The sequence below is a fragment of the Bombus pascuorum genome, chromosome 15, assembly GCF_905332965.1.
Source record: "Bombus pascuorum chromosome 15, iyBomPasc1.1, whole genome shotgun sequence".
Taxonomy (NCBI): Eukaryota; Metazoa; Arthropoda; class Insecta; order Hymenoptera; family Apidae; genus Bombus; species Bombus pascuorum.
Genome location: NC_083502.1, coordinates 1,471,596 through 1,489,725, shown reverse-complemented (window position 1 = coordinate 1,489,725; position 18,130 = coordinate 1,471,596). Strand labels below are relative to the sequence as shown.

General features: G+C 32.6%; 1 protein-coding gene across 10 annotated transcripts in view; it reads right to left on the bottom strand.

Annotated features, from left to right (window-relative positions):
* Positions 1-199: 199 nt before the first annotated feature.
* The window catches only part of LOC132914527 (muscarinic acetylcholine receptor DM1), a 45,476-nt gene continuing 27,545 nt past the window's right edge, over positions 200-18,130 (bottom strand). For 8 of the 10 annotated variants that reach the window (XM_060973716.1, XM_060973711.1, XM_060973717.1 and 5 more), the window contains 6 exons: positions 12,007-12,132; positions 8,898-10,499; positions 7,701-7,980; positions 7,308-7,434; positions 6,747-7,064; positions 200-6,279 (listed from right to left, as the gene is read on the bottom strand). In XM_060973716.1, coding sequence (XP_060829699.1) covers positions 5,758-6,279; positions 6,747-7,064; positions 7,308-7,434; positions 7,701-7,980; positions 8,898-9,366 — 1,716 coding nt within the window. In that variant the 5' untranslated portion in view covers positions 9,367-10,499; positions 12,007-12,132 and the 3' untranslated portion in view covers positions 200-5,757. Of the gene's footprint in view, positions 6,280-6,746; positions 7,065-7,307; positions 7,435-7,700; positions 7,981-8,897; positions 10,500-11,988; positions 12,133-12,642; positions 12,851-18,130 lie in introns of those variants that run through there. The other 2 variants (XM_060973712.1, XM_060973713.1) reach the window with 2 other exon arrangements.

The window sequence follows — 18,130 nt, the reverse complement described above, 5'->3', positions numbered from 1 at the left end:
ATATTTCATCCCTCCTTAACTGTCTGGTAATTATTTACAAAACGAAGGACCTTACCAATTTTAATGAGCTTGAAATATGTTGTCAAGGTCAAAATTCTGAACAGCTTTTCCCTACACAGATTACCGTCGTTCGACTTTGATTTCCGAGATATTCGCAAGTTTCTGCTTTGACCACAGTATGATTTTGATAATCGAATAGTCAATATAATGACCCGAGTGTTTACAATTTCGAATAACAACAATATAATATAAAGCTTAATATATAAATTGTGTGTGCCCTATTATTTAATATGTTAACTTATTTAATAGTAACATTATGGTACATTATCTATCTTAAACCTAACCTAATTATTTTTCTTTCCTACGTGAGTTGAGAATGATAATCTGTATATGCCAGAATGGAGTGTAATCGTAACATAATTTGAACTAAAGTTTTTTGTGGATATCTCAGTAATTAAAGCGGAGCGACGGCAACGTGTACAGGAAAAAGTTGTTCAGAATGTTGGCCTTAACAAGACGTTACAAGATCGTTAAAATTGGTGAGGTCGTTCGCATCGTAAAAAATAATTTCCATTTCCTTGCATCTTAGAAAGATGATCGTTTTCTTAACGTTGAACATCGAATAGTTTTTCCTCATAATAGTATTTACACATTTACACGTCCTAAGAAGTAACAAGTACGAGACAAATAAGGTGAACGTCGACTGAATATGAATTATTCATCTTTAGAAAATGCCGTTCTTCGAAGGATAATTCTAGAATAATTAACGATACGCTCCTTAAACCGAACGCGACTGCTGTCAAGTTGACCATCTGCTTAATTAATAAATGTATACTTTCGATTTGTTTCGGTTTCTTTTGTCATTTGAATATTCATGGATATATCGATCTCAAAAATTGAAAATCATTACATAATTTAATAATAGTGGGATTATAATTTATAGCTTAATATTGATGTAAACAGAATCGGCTTTCCTTATTAATTTTTAAATAATCAGGTTTATAGTAATTTTCAATGTAGAAAATGATAATTCATTATGAAATATTAACTTAAAAAAATCACTAAAATCAAAAAAATCACGAAAATCGCAAAATCTAGAATTAAGATTAAAGTGAAATTTTGTCAGAATTCGTTAGATCTCTTACTATAAGGATTTATTAAATTTTGTTAGTCCTCGTCGAATAAAAATAATATTGACGCAATACTAACAAGATTTAATTAATCGACTTTAATATATAAGTTGAATCTCAATTTTCCTTTGGTTTACTGTTTAGATAGACTAGAAAAAATCTTATTTTTAACATTGAGAAGAACGTTCCAAAATGTATTGATATTTATAAGATAAAATAAAAATGGTATTTAGCTATTGTAATAATACCTTTTATGGGTATGAATTTTATAATTAGATTTTATACAGGTTGTTTCAAAATTAGAGATTTTAAAGACACAAGCAGTAATTAATGAATATATGTTCAATATTGCTTTATTATCTATATATATAAAAGTCAAAATATGTATGTACGTATGTATCTTCTTCTGTAAAGAGTTCTATATCGTTTAATGTATTTTCACCAAATTTTCAGCAAATTTTTTGTGTACTAACTCAATAATTTTCAGTAATTTTGAGGGGGAATATGCAAAGAATCAATTTCTTTAAAAGATGGTGTGAGTGCTTCCTGGAAACAAAATTTGGTTTTAAAATTTATTGTGGAATAAGTAGTTAAAAAAATGAAAAGTGAATATGTTAAGTAAGGGAGAATTTAAAGAAAAATATGAATATTTAAAAAAATAATTTTTTAAAGATTTAGCCCTTCAGAAAGAGATTGAACCCCAAGATTCGAAAGATTCACTCCCTCGAAAATTCCAGCAACCGGACACACGCACTGAATAATATGATACATAGTACAATCTAAAGTTTCGAGCGCCTATCGATGAACAACCTGCCATACGGCTATCGTTAATATAAAGTTTCAACAAAATTTTGAAATAATAAATTGTATATAACATGACTTCTTTACACAATAATTTGTTAATTAATTATGTGAATGAATTAACAAATTACAAGTTACAAACTTCTTTTTAGTAATTTGACAATATTAGTCAGTCTTTAAAATTTTACAAAGTTAATAATTTTATTTATTACAATTTTTAGATTATTGGTAAGAATTGTATTGAATTTTATTGCAGTTAGAAGTTTATTGAAATACAATTTCATAGAAATGAAAAAAGGTCTTATGTAATACTGGTTGCTCATCGATAGGCTCCAGAAATTTGCACATATAAATTTTCTTTACCAAACAATAAAATAAAATTGAACATAGATCATTAAGTGAAACGTACTTCTTTCATCTTCCTTTATCTCGATTAAATTCTCTGCTTGATTAATTTGTAGTTTTGAAACATCCTATATTGTTAGTAATATATCACATTCAAATGAATTATATTTTATTATGTTGTTACAACAGTGTAAAGTAATTAGTTGTAAAAAGTAACCACATAGAAATGAATGATGATTATTAAAATTCTATTTTAAATGGATACACACAGAAATGCTAAGTATGATGAATAAATTAACATAACAATATTTTGCAAAAAAGGAATTATTTGCTAAAACAGCGAAAAATTGTATATACATATACATACATATAAATAAATATTAATATAAAATATGTATAAAAAGGTAACGCAATAAAAATCACAGAATATCTTGACAAAGATCCATTAAAAATGAATTATTTTGTACTTATGTTCCTAAGCAGAATTCAATAATAATTCAGAATTACATAAATAATGAACTTTTATAATAACTATATTCAAACATCCAACATTATTATTAGTATTACATCAATAATGTAAATAGTTTATTGTTGAATTGCTGCAATCATATTAATTTAGTTTTGAAAATTTGATTTATTTATTACACATTTAAGAAAAACATTGAAAATAATTGTACTGTATCAGACTAGAAATTATAAATTTATTTCACAAGATGTAGATTATTCGAAAAGCCGATCTATCAAGAAAACTTCTGTAAAACTAATAAGATGATTCTCTTTTTTTATCAAATTTCATGTAAAATGACAAAGTTACAATAGTTCCCGGATAAATGTCCACATTTTCCTTGGTTGAAGTTCTGTGTCTTATTTCCACCATTCTCTATCATATCATATGAAATGAAATAATTTCAGAGGAATGATATACTTATTACTATATGAACATAAATTTTCTTTGATACTTATACTTCATTTATATGTATACAATATATGAGCTTCTCAGAAGCCAAGCTCAACTCCACTTTGTCTCTATTCGGTTGCTGAATTTATCTTCATTAAAAATTAAAAATTTGGTTTACTATAAACAGTTAGTTTTCAAAATAAGTAAATTAAAAATTCACTCATATTTAAATGCTGTAGAAACGCGAGCCATCTTAGCTGTAATTTTTGTGGTGTCATAATTCTGTCTTTTTGATGCACAGTCATATATGTGCTCTTGCATGTACGCGCTGGTATCGGAATTATACATATAACAAATAGCAAATTAAGAACATGTGTAGCGCTGTCACAGCTTGTGCCTTCATACTTAGAATACATTCAATAGATGGTCGAAAACGTCCGGTTTTTCAAATTTTTAATTGCTTATAACTTTATTTTTAATAATATAAAAAAAGATACGCGTCTAAAATTTCTGCTTTCTGAATTCATTTGCATAATTAGTGAAAAATATGCAAGTATTGAATTCTCTCAATGTCATTATACATTTACATCATACAGAACATTTCTCAATTTCATTGTGCATATTACATATTACAATTAGAATAGTACTATCAGTAGTATTTCAATTATTTAAGTAACTAGTGATGTCACTATGATTTAAAACCATAGAGGAAACTTATCGTACCCATTTATCCGAGAAGTACTGTATGCAACTGACAAAAAATCACGTAATGTTCTTTCGTAGAAAAAAATACATAATAAAAATTTTTGTAGTAAACGTTCGTAATAAAAAAATGATAGCAAATCCTTAAGTCCTTATTTATATATTTAGTACAAGTATACCTTTGAAAGGATACATTTATTAAATTACCGGCCTATACTATTGATATCTTAAAGCTTCCTTTGGCACGTGTGATTAGAATGTTATTTAATACGAAAGTGTTAGAACGTTTTTCTCTTAACACGAAAGAATCGATGCAGCGCTTCTTATTTTCTTTTATACCACTTTGTTGCCATTATAGTTGTGACACACTCTCTATGTATAATAGCGCTTGTTTTGGTTCTCCATGACTAATTACACTTAAAACACTCATTTACAACTGGACTACTATTTAAAATGTACATCGAGTGCGTTATGTGTTCCTCGAATAAAACGCACGAGAAAATGCTTGTTTATTAACTTTTTTTCTTTAGGATTCGAATAGATTTCGTTTTTTTGTGCGGTATAGCTTTGTGTGTGTATAGGAGGCTTGTGAAATTTTGTCAGTTTCTTAAACGTTACTTTTCATTAAACAAACATTTTCATTTCTATCAAAAATTTCAAAACTAAATTATCAAACAGTCTTTTAATAAATTTCAAAAAACTATTAATAATAAATAATAATAAATTAATATTTTAAGATTAGGTTCACTGAATGATAATTTTTTGTTGAATCTATCCACTTGTAGATAAAGTATTCTCACAGAGATTGATTCAATTTGTAACGTTTGTTTATAGAAACTGATTTTGTTTCACAAACTATAGAAAAGAACTCGATTCGTGGCAAGTCATCGTTTCTATCGCCGCTGAAATCGAGCCACAAATTTTGGCACTGTCGCGTACGTGCCGGTTATCTAATTCTTTTTTGTTTTTCCTTTGTACGGTTCAGAAATATATTTATAAAGATTATTTTTTATGGCAGTATTCACGTTGCATTGCCTCAAATGCGGAAATCTGAGCTGTCTAACCGCGAACATTTAAAATTCTTCCGATTTCCGACAATCTAAAATAAAAAACATCTTTCCCCCTCTCCCACTAATAAATTATTTCGACCTCTTGCTAATTATTACCATTTTAATGATATATTACGATTGAAAATTACATATTCTCTTTTCTTTTAAATATACAAATTTCTATGTCAATCATCTTTATCTGAAATGTATGAAACATAATTGTCAATTGAGAAACCAAAGTTAGTGGTATTATACATGTAAAATACTGTATACAAAATGTGTCTTATTAAATTTATCAAATCGAATTGTAAACACCCTGTGTTTCCCCTAATCTAACACTTAAATTATGAAACGAAATCTCCGAGTGGAATGTTTTTAACTTGCTTAAACTGTCTTTCGGTTTGTACAAACGTTACTTTACGAACCAGTTTATCTTCTTCGATAGTTTGCTTATCTCAAAAAACATTGTCCCTTTACGAACCTTGTTACTTGCCTATAAAAAACAAAATTAAAAAGCCATCTGCTACTCGTATGATTAAAAAGATTGGAAAGAGATTTCTTTAACAAAATATAGCAGTTGTAACAAATAATATCATTCGTTGACCGTCCTTTCGATTAGCAAAAGTGACATACGTACTGTATAATAAAAATATTCGGCACGTTTAGTAGCCTACTGACAATAGGTTACCATAAAATTCGTAAGCAACTCAGTTTCCTTATCATCGGCAAGCACGTTCGGAGGAATGATTAAAAAGGAGAAGAGAGAAAATGATAGAGAAAATAGTACGCCCTCGAGCGTGCAAACGTCGCACGCTGGGCGTTTCTACTGATATCATCCTCTGTCCATCGCGGCTCTGTTCCTATTATGCCACTTGCACTTGAGAATCCTCACATATGTTCGTCGAAATGCTGCGTTGCACAAGGCGTAACACATTGGGTTCACAGTACTGTTGATATAACAAAGGTAATAGAAAAAGTCCCATAACTCCTGTGGTATGTACCAGGAGCAGGCTGTGATGGATTTAATTAGAACGAGAATATTGTACGGTGTCCAGGTGATGATGAACGCCAGCAAGATGGCCGACAATGTTTTCGCGGCCTTTCGATCGGCCTTCTTCTCTTGTATCTTTTTCTTCTTCTTATTCGCTGGTTTGCTCGCAGCCGGTTTGCCCCCCGACGCTTTCGGAATGTTTTTCGTATTCAGAGGAATCCTTATGTCGGGCATGTGAGACGGTCTCCTGGTGCTCAACGAGGGGCTCACCGTTTCCTCGTGGTACATTTTTATGCTTGCGGCCTCCGTGTATTTCCCTGTACTGTCGATAGCTCTCGGAAGCCGGATTATAATCGTGTATATCTAGATTGAAATATTATCATATAATATATTGGAAAGTTCAAAGTACATAGCGCAGAAATAAAAAATAAAGGAAATGTGTGTATGTAATTATACACTTCTGTATTATAATACTTAAAAGAAAGATGAGGTAAACCTAAAAAATCATTTGGAGCATATATTTCATGTGATTCATATAATTCTGTAATACTTAAGTTTTTTGAATTATTCAGTTTTATAAAAATATTGAGCAAACATTTGAATAATCGCTGAGCTATTAAATCAAGCAACTTCTATTCAATAAGAAGATAGGAATATTAATAGTATAAAAATGACTAATAAATTAACGAAGCGATTAGTTACATACATATAACTTTTTTTCACAAATATTAGTAAGATGAAAATAATTAACAGATTATGAACGACTATGGAACGTGCGAGATACTGTTTGCATGCAACATTGTTAGAGATGTTAATAAATGCAAACATACAGAATCGTTAGAGTTGCTTCTCGTCGACAGCTCATCGGTTCTCTTAGCTTTTTTGTAATCGTGGTTATCAGCTGTACTGATGGGTTTCTCAACGGTTAAAGTGGTAGGATGAATCCCACTTAAAGAGGCAGATCGAGAGACCGTACCAGTAAGAGGGGTTTCCGCTGATAACGGCGTTATGGCTTCGTCATAGCCGTGTCCTGTGCGACTGCTCTCAGCGCCTTCTATATCCTCCTCTTCGTCGTCATCCTCGCGACCACTGTGCCACCACGCGACACACCACATCTTCAGCCACATCCACGAAAATGGTCTGTGTTTCTGTATAAGTTTACACGAATTTATTATTAAGTATGGAGATTATAAGAGAAGAATTTAATAAGTATATTTTATAAAGGAAATATCATGAAATCTATGATTAAATCAAATTTGAACTAGTCTTTAATAGATAATGTATATTTAGTATTTAAATATTTACATTCCAATAGTTTAAATCTGAACAGATAATTTAAATAGTTTTTAGTTAGATAGATAGATTTAGTTAAATAATAGTTAAATGTTTACTGTTTTATATTGAGGATAATGTTTCTCTAGATAAGAGACCGCGATATGTGTCGCATTCATGTCGTCAGCTCCTGTGCTTGATTCGCTTCTAGGCCTTCTACAGTCCTCCATATCCAACGCTTCATCGCTAATTACAAATAAAGAAAAATATAGTATAATATACAAAGAATACATTGTTTAATATCGATTCAAGTTCCATTTTTGACTTTAACTTTTACCAATCAAGATACGGGATATTTTCTGACTAGATTTACAAATTAAGGTATAGCCTATAACATGGCGAATCTACATGAAACAGTAGGTCGAAAGATTTACGTACGAAAAAATGTCATTCTATATTTTCGACTTGCTTTTTCATATTCTTCTTCGTCAAAGAAACATGAAATAATTTACCTAGAATTACTCCTTTTACTAGCATCTTGTTTTCCAGCTTGTAAATAGGGAAGATCTTTCTGTCGTTTCTTGGTCTCCTTCCATATCCGCCAGTAAAGAATAATCATCACAGTGACAGGCATGTAGAATGCAGCAATCGCGGTACCAAATGTAATGTAATGATTTGTCTCGATGAATTGAATGTAGCAGGCGTTTATGGGTACTGTTCGTTGGCCTTCGATATAAGGCCAAGCGTAAATCCACGGTGGCCATAGAAGCAGCGAAATTCCCCATGCACATGCTGAAACACGTTAAGTATTTTCTTATTTTCCCTTACTGTCTTTTAATCTTTTTCCATAATATTATTGTTAGATCGTGGATATTTATGCAAATTCATATTTTTACGAATACAATTTGCAACAATGGGAAGATAACACCAGTATTTTAGTTGTATTGATTGGAAAACAAATTCGATATTTACATTATTTCTGTAAACCTAATAATTTTTTTAATGAAACACTTGTTGGATAAATTCACACATTCTTTCTATTTTTATTCTTTCGATATACGAAGAATCGTCGACATGAAAGAAGCTATGTCTCGAATATTTTTCTACGAACTACTTTCTTTATAAGTTTCATCAAAATCGACATCCGATATCGGTTCCACGTGTTCTCTTGTAAAAAGCTTTCCTGTATATGCATTATTGAATAGACAAAAGTAGGTTGATTTCTTTGTCTCTGTTCACAATGTCAAGGAGTTGTATAAAAAAGACTTCATTTGTCGATAACACTGGTATTGTGAAATGAAAAACAGGGGAAGAGCTTGTCTACCAACCAGCGACATCCAGAAATACTGAAATATCAAATGTAAACTTAGACTGATGCTTATAAGACGCATAACAAGTTTAAGAGTATGTAATACAATATTTCTTCTGTGTCAATGATTGAAAATGACGATTATAGGTACTAAAGTAGAGTATATCAAATTTTTTTGATAAAAAGTTAAATATATATATTTTTATTATTAATTCATCTAAATATCTGAATACTCAAGTATTCAAATATTCAAATATCTAGGTACCCAAATATCTAAATATTCAAAATCACAGATATTAAAACACCTAGGTACGCAAACATCTAAATGTATTTAAAGAAGAATATTGCCAGCCTAATCTAATCTTCTTAAAAAGAGACAACAGAAACCTAATATGCGTACCGATCATAATGGCTGCCTTGGAAGTAGTTCTCCTGGCGCGATACGTAAGAGGCCTCGTAACAGAGAAATATCTGTCGAAGCTGATTATAAGGAGGTTCAAAACCGACGCGTTACTCGCCAAGTAATCCAACGCCAGCCACGTATCGCAAATATGCGGTCCCAATGGCCAATAGCCGAGCACGGTGTAAAGCGTGAAGAGAGGCATGGAAATTAGACCGATCGCGAAATCAGCTACCGCTAGGCTGAACAAGAAGTAGTTTGAGATCGTTTGCAGCTGTTTGTCGATCTTAAACGATATCATCACCATTATGTTACCGACGACGGTGGTCAGACTGAGGAATACGGCGATTATCACGATCAGTACGCGTTCCCATATCCTGTACGAGTGCAGTTCACCGCCGCAATCGAGACCATTACTCACGTTATAGCTCTCGTTCCCAAAAATTTCCACCTCTGAAGTCACATTCATGTCTGAAGAGTTTCGCTATTGCCGAAAAATACTTTTTGTGCGTTCTGATAATTCTCGAGAATCCTTTATGTTATTCTTTAATTATTTTCTTAAATAAATCTCCTCTTCTTCTTAATCTCTTCGTCTATTCTCCTCTCTTCGTTTACGTATGTTTCTCTTCTACGTTATATTCCTATTTTTTAAGTACAAATTTGCCCCTTTTTTTCGGCTTTCATTTATTGTTCCTATTATATGAAGTCGCGTGTTATTTGTGATTTTTGTAACTTTCTTCTTCCTTAAAATTACTTTCCTCTCTCTCTCTCTCTCTCTCTCTCTCTCTCTCTCTCTCTCTCTCTCTCTCTCTCTCAATCTCTCAATCTCTCTCTCTCTCTAATAACGTATCTTGTCTTTTTCTTCTTTTGCGCTTTTTTTTAATCTTAATTTTTAATTTAAATCCTTTGTTCTCCTACTTAAAGCAATTTATTTTACATATAAAATTTCCTTATTTTTTTTTTTTTACCAGCTAGTTTTATCAGTTTAGAATTCTTTTGAGGCTGTTCCTTCCTGTCAGGCTCGTTCTCGAGCTTTTAACTCATCCTCCTCCTCTTTTTGTGCTCGTGTTTTAAACGTATTTCGGTTCTCGTAGAAGCAATACCCTTCAGGCTTCGTTTTCTCATTTGCTCTTCGAGTTGGCTTCTTTTCCAGCGAAAAAGTACTTCCTTTTCTATTTTCCTTCTCCCTCCTCCTTTTGTCCTGCTTCCTCCCTCTCCCTCCCCCTTTCTTCCTCCCGTTCTCCTCTCTCTCTCTCTCTCTCTCTCTCTCTCTTTCTCTCTCTCTCTCTCTCTTGCGCGTGCTCTATCGTTTCTATTCCTGCGTATGTCTGGAAATATTTTTGTTCTCTGCTCGTTATACGGCTCACATGTCACGTGTCCGGTCGGAACATCTCTCTTCGAAGTCCGTACTCTTTACAGGCTCTTCCCCGCTCTCTTCGCATGCAACTAGCGAACACAACTGGCGCACACACGCACGCACGTACGCACGCGCGCTGATGAGACAATTCCTTTAACTTCTGGACGATTTATTCCAGGATTTAGGAGACCGAGGGATGCGTCAACTGCATACCCTCTTCAGCGGTCTCGTTGATGGCGCGTCACCTGCGAACAGACAGATTACCATCATTTTCTTTCCTTCTTAGCGAATCACGGGTTTATTGTAACACATTGCTACATACTACCTCACCGATATTTCTATTGCCCATGGCCTTTATTAGGCACGATATTTAATTATTGTGATACATTTCGAGTATTATTTCGAATCAAGAGAACAAATCGGCTCGTCCACCTGATACAATCACCACTTGACTTCTTTCTGTGGGGAACATCGAATAAATATTGCGTAACAGAGACAGAGTCAACAAAGACGCAGGATATCAGACTCGTCACAACATGTGCTACAATCAATCCGAAAGCGATAACAAGTGCAAGGACTCTGCAATTCGACGATTCCAATGTTACATCGATCAAATGCAGAATCAGAACCAGTCAGACTCGTATTAATTTCGTCTAGTCATCTTTTCGTTAACCTGTTTCGTACAGTACGTAGGCTCGTAAGTATTGGAACACTCGCAGCGATCGAGTGGAAATTGGCTCTCGTTTCTCAAGCTTTATGACTCATGACTGTGTTTAAGCGCTTATCGTCTAGGGTTGCGTGACTGGCTAGAAGAGTATCACGGGGTAAGAGGAACGCTTCTTGACTCGATACACGAGGAAAGAAGCGTCGTGATTGGTCAAGAGGTTAGAAAAGAACAAAAGTCTCAACGACCAGCTAAAAATCCCGGTTACATCGCCAAATACGAGATGTTTCGTATTTTCGAGAATATTCAAAATATGGCAGGAGCCTCGTAAGAAGAGCAAACTGTACGTTGACAGGCGATGGAAATTTACATTTTTGAAGATTCATTATGAAAACATTCTATAGATGTCCTATTTGTAATAATGAACCGCTTCTTTCATGATTTTCAGCCGTCGCATCGCTATATCGTATATTTCCACTCTGCTCGATATATTTTCATATTCCAAAGAGTCCTCGACTCGCATGACGTCAATTTAATATCGGACATAGACCGGATTTTCTCGCGATTTTCTCTAATTTTTGACGAGCACGATATACGAGCGTATAACCGAATGAGGAAATGTAAATATAATATCGTTTATCCATCGTTAATTTGAAATTATATTAAAATCAATATTATTCGTGTTTTCGTATATTATATTTTACTTTCTAACAAATTAATATCGTCGAGTTTTATAATTTCGTTGTTACAAGTAGATCGTGGATTTTTATGCATGTATAAGAAATTTGAAGGAAAATTAAAAATATATATATAAATAATATATAAAAATATATACAAAATATCCAAAATGGAATTACTTGTTTTAGTATATCTAACAAATGAAACAAATGAATATTTTGATTCCATTGTTCGTTACGTTCATAAAGATATAAAATTGCATAAAAATACCGTCTAATTAGATATAGTATTTCATATTATTATTTAATAATATTTAATATTATAAAGGAAATTGAAATTGCGTTATAAAATACATGGAAAATGAAACGAACGAATTAATTGATATTTATTACCGGCCAAGTGATCCATACCAGTATCCAGGCTGCCGTTGCCACCTTCGATGTCAATATGCCCTGGGATGTGCAAGCAAGCATAGTCAGACACGCCGCAATGTGCAGCCAAACGGAGGGAAATCATTTTGAATACTTATGATGACCCTGTAAAAATGGGCAAATTTACAATTTCAAAGGTAATATTTTATAGACAGAGAAACCGAGCCTCTCAAGACCGGAACCTGAAATATTTCTGAAACTATTAACAAACTATCAAGGACGTAACGTTCTGCGTTGAATTCGTCGTCTCGTGAACGTTACAAAATTTGTCACGTTGAAATTATCTGCCATTTTCCAGAAAGAATAATCTTTTTACAACAGTCTCTTCTTTCGTCAATTTTTCGCGAACAAGTTTTTCTAATACTATCGAGTTCTTTCATATAAGTAGCAGCACAGTTTAGTGTTGTAAAAGATTCTAAATCCTTGTAATTGTTCGACGTACCAACTTAAGAAGGTTCAGAGAGCATTTTTCAGTTTCTTGTTATTTCCTGCTCGATACCAATCGACGTATCGTAATCATATTTGTCGTATCAAGGACTAAATGTCCCCGTGGACACTAGCGGAACTAATGGATCTTTTAATTACTATTGACCGGCTCATAAACGCGTAGTATACCTGACTTAAACGAACAGACGACCATAGAGGACGTGGACGACACCAATTTTCTGAATAGAACGGTTCATTTTCCTATTTATCGTTAATTATACTTCGATGAAGATGCACTTCGTTCTGCTACTAATTTATGAAATGAAACGTTCCTTCCTCTACTATGATCATTTCTTTTTAACAAACAATTCATCTTTCTATATTTATTCGTTACATTCTGCAAGAATAAAAATGATTGTTAAACAAATTCGCCTTCTTATGTTGTTAATAATCAATGAAACGTGGACATTAAATAATAGAAATAAAAAAAAAAGAGAATTAGCTTTTTACCATTATCACAGATATGCTATGGATCATGTGTTAAATCAGATCAATAATCTATGGTGAAACGTTGTATGTACCTGTTATATTGATTATTGATTCATTATAACAATGTAATTATCGGTATTTAGATGCACGCAGTCATGTTGGTAAGTATAGCGATGCGAGCATAAATTGAAAATCCTAATTAAACATGATATTTGTCGTTATTTACTGATATATACGTAGGAGATAATTAATGAAGTGTACATTCTATTTTACGTTACGTTATTATCGCGAAACACGCTACGTAGCTACGAGGCAACAATTATATTATTCGAACGATTCAAGGATGATTTTGAAATTCTCATAAATTTTTGTAAATTACTGTTGCAAATAATCATTCGTCATTTACATCCAGCCACCAATCATGAATTTCGTGAACTAATGGCGGCTGGACAAAATTTAATCATTATAGAAATAATTCTATTATAAAATATATTAAATTTGGCTGGACGAAATTTGAAACACCCTATATATACCATACATTTCACATTACCATATTACACACGTCTTATTTCCATACCCGTAGCATATTTTAAATTGCATAAACACCCGCAGTTTAATGAATATATTTACGAGAGTAATTTCGAAACTAGCCATGTCCACTCCCTTAACCTAAATTGACTTTAGTTTTTGAATATTAAAAGCAAAAATTTCTATATATCGTTACTAAACTAACACCAGCTTAACACTAACATAATCGAGCTCGGTCAAATGACTAGTTTGAAAATTTCATTTAAAATTGTACACTTATTGTTATTTTCTTTACTCCTCCAACTTTATCTAAATTTTATATCAACAAAAATTGAGAGATTGATTGATCAGGTAATATAAGAATTTACATCAGGTTAGACGAACAAAAGAGATAACGACGAATGTGCAATTTGAAACCAAATTCTGATTATTTGATCCGGCCTGGTACAGTTAGCGTTAACTATGCCCAACGCAGTTTGATTTTCGTTATTCTAATGAACAACTAGTAGGATTTTGTGTGGCTAGAGCCACCGACGAATAAATTCCAATTATCATCGTTTATAATAATTCCTGAACAAGTGACGGACACTTCTACCAATATTATTGACAAGTTTTTAGGTTAATTGTTGGTATCCCTGCAGCATAAGGTAAGTTTTGACATATGGTAGACGTGGCAACGTTTCAAATGGAAACAAACGTTAGATGCGGCAGTTTTTCATATTAATACCGATGTTCGAAAGGCTGAAGTCAGTTCGACTGGTCTCGGATACAGTGAAATCGGAATGGTAGAAAAGCAGGGTGGTTCTTCAGTGTAGTGACAACTAGAAATGACATGAACTGCTACACGCGATCACGAGTGATTCGATCAAGTCCGTTCGCAATCAGGCTTATTCTTCTTGTAATTTGTGATTCTTCGCGATTGCTTCTGATTGACGAGAACGTAACTGCTTCTTTCCACGCATCACGTAAGCTGTATATTTTGTATCGACTATATCGAATGAATATTAGGATTTTAAGATCGCCAGGAAAAAATAGTATTTTATTTTTTAAAATTCCAATATGAGAAACGAAGCAAAGAAAATTGAAAATTATTTTTCGTTTTCAATGTCGAATAAAATACGATTTACGTTATATGCAAAAAACGTAGCGTGGTCTTGAAGTTGCATCATACGCAGATATTTTTATACCAGCTACATGGAAGTATTTCGTAAGGAATAATTCGATCAAGATCAAGAATTACGATCACGATGATCGAGTTCACTCGAGATGAAAAAATCACGATCACGGTCGTGAACAGAGTCAAATATCGATCGTAATCATGATTCTGCGATCACAGTGATAGATTTGCACGCCATCTTTAACACTAACTTTACAGTTTTATATTATCTGATTAATCAATTTCTCAATTTTTGTTAATATAAAATTTTACATGAAATTAGACGAACAAAAAAAATACCGATGAATGTACAATTTTAAATTAAATTTTGAAACAGGGCCTCGTAAGGTTTAGTGTTAATGATAATATCTTTTGCTGTTATGATTTATAGCATAGCTATAAATGTAGCGTTGGTCAAATCTGAAAGAATTTCTTCAAGCAAATGGACGGTCCCAAAAAAGATTTAGTATTTTTATTTTACGTTACTCTCGGACAAGATTGTCATAGCTCGCTTGGATTAGTATATGTATATTTGTCATTTGTGCATACCATATCTCATCTATGTTAACCAGTTAGTTGTTTTGACGCGTATACTCGTCATGGAGAAATGGCAATATTTTGTGTTACGACGAGCCCTGTCGGTAATAAAATTAAAAAATAAATAATAAAATAAAAAAAATAATAAATTAAAATAAAATAAGCGGACATTTCGTTACAACTTAATTCTATATTATAACAGCCACGCATACTCTGTGTTTGACGAGTGTACTCGTCATTGCTTAATTTTTGCAACACATTTTAGGTACATACTTTTCAAAGTTTTCAAAGAGATTGCAATAGCCAATTGATTAAGAAGATGACGCCACTTGCGATCAATGCAACGTGACACTACGGCAAATCAGTGTCATCAATCTATCACGTATTTAAGTAACTTTATTTAAATAAATCTACGGTCCTGTGAAAAAAAAGATTTCAACGAATACCTCGATATTTTTCTAAACTGGACACGACGAGTTTTCATACTATATGTTGCATATCTACGTCTCATTTAACAGCAAGAAGCAGAGCGCGATCGAGAGTAAACCGAGAAGCACCGTAGACTTGTTTGTCGAGGAAGACTCATATCTCCATCGTATAACATAACGTGTTTACACTGCAGATGAATTCGTCAGGAAACGCTTTGGACTGTTACGGCGAAATACGTTGTGATTTGTTGCTACGAATCTTCGTTACGCGAATACACCGTAGCAGCTCGATGAGGAATGAATTATGATTTTAATATACGACATCGACACTGATAAACATCTACGGACGTGTTGGGTTAGGTAAACAAGTCTCATTTTTCGTATATGTAAATTTCCGTCACACAACCATGGAAAATGGAGCGAATCTTCCATGACATATAATTCTCTTTTCCTTTACTGATTTATAATTGCTACTACAGATAGCGACAGTGGAATTGATATTGAGAATAGCAGAAAGAGAGAGAGAAAGGGAGAGTGTTCCAGGTTTAATGGCCAAACATTGCTAGTGTACGATATGAGCAGATAGTCAAGCCAAAAAATATTATATAAACCTATTATAATATTTATATATATTATATAAAGACCTATATAATATATAAATATAAATATATAAATATTATATATTATATAGGTCTTTTAAAGTTTTATTGAAAAATTTAAACAGATATTGTATATTAATAATTTACTTGTACTTTAGGTCCATAACCTGTTACAAGAAGATTTTTATATTCTTATTTCTAACTTCTTACACTATATTTATATTCTTACATTGAGCTCTTTAGTTAGTATATTGTATTGTTATTGTGTTTATATTATATTTTTTTCTTTATATATATATATATATTATTTATATTATTTAACTCATTTTTAATTAGTATGTATACTAGATATATATAACCACACATATATCATATATACATATGTGTGTACATATTATGTAGTTATAAGAAGTAAGAATAAGAGTATAAATAATTTATCACATACATATTTTTGATAATTTTCTATCGCGTGCTACACGCGACAATGTAACGCTAAATGGAGTGTACTCATAATTAATTATTTCCTATGTCTAACCGTAAACAATGCCAACAAATATCAAGTTTAATTAGCGTTTTCAATTTATGCCCACGCCGCTATACTTATCGGTGTGTTTACGCGTACCTAGACGCTCGTAATGACAGTGTTATCATGAATCGATAATTAATATAACTGGAGCGCACAACGTTCCATCATGGATTATCAATTTGGCTCAGTCTTTTGCGCGTAACGGATACCATATTTCCGATAATGGTAAGAAAGAAATTATTACAAATTTCGAGTTATCTTAAAACTTCAAATCGACTATTTTATATAACCCTTCAGTGTCCTATATCTATATGTGTGTATGAGTACAATACATGTATAGCAGTCGTGTTTCTCTTCTAAGGAAATTTTAAAATGTTTTACATAATACACACGATATATAGGATTTACCTAACCTGAAACTTTATTTTGAGCTGAAATATATTTCGTCCTACCTATTAATTACGTCGAAAAAGTATTTCGCATAAAAGTCGAATGGTTTCACCATATTCTGATGTTATTAGTTTCCCTATCATCTTTTTTCTTTAATCGAATCATATATTGTTTAATATGTTGATCGATACAGCTCCAGATTCTCTATAAAAAAAAAAGTTATTAACCTACTTACGTCGAAAAACTATTAGTTCGGTAGATACTTTAACATTTATTTTGTAAAAGTTGTCGTATGAAAGACAAGGAGAACAGACAGAAAAATAGTGCCTTGCGTTTTTCCTCCTATAATTAACCAGTTAGCTGTTGTTGACGAGTATACTCGTTATGAAGAAATGGCAATATTCTGTGTTATGACGAGCCCCATAATAAGACAGTCATTTCATGATAACTTAATACTATATAACAACAGTTCACATATACCCTGTATTTAACGAGTATACACGTCATTCCTTACTTTTTGTGTCACATTTTAGGTACAATGAGATCGCAAAAAATAAGTGGTTAATAGTATTAACTATTTTTCAGCATAGATGACTCTTAGGTGACTCATCCTGTATACACGAAAGTTTTCCATGGCAAGTGTTTGAATACTTTCGCAAGCATGTATATCCATGTTAATAATTCCACTATAATATCAGACTCTCTTCGTTCGATTAACGATATTATCTGAACAGTCTGAAACTGAAGCTTAACTGTGTTCCAGTGATGAACGGTGAATATCTACAATATTTGTACCTGTATAACACGGTTTATTATTAAGTGGCATGGTTGCACGTCGATAGCTTTGCATTAGTTCTCCTTATTCAGGCTATAAATAATTTTCCGATATTGTTTCATCCTCGCACGCGTAAGCGCCCATAAGCCACGCCGAGCGATAGTTATTCTCTTCGTACACATTAAAAATATCATCTTGAGAAAGGATCATGCTCGTGGCTAATGGAAAACTGCCGACATAATAATATCT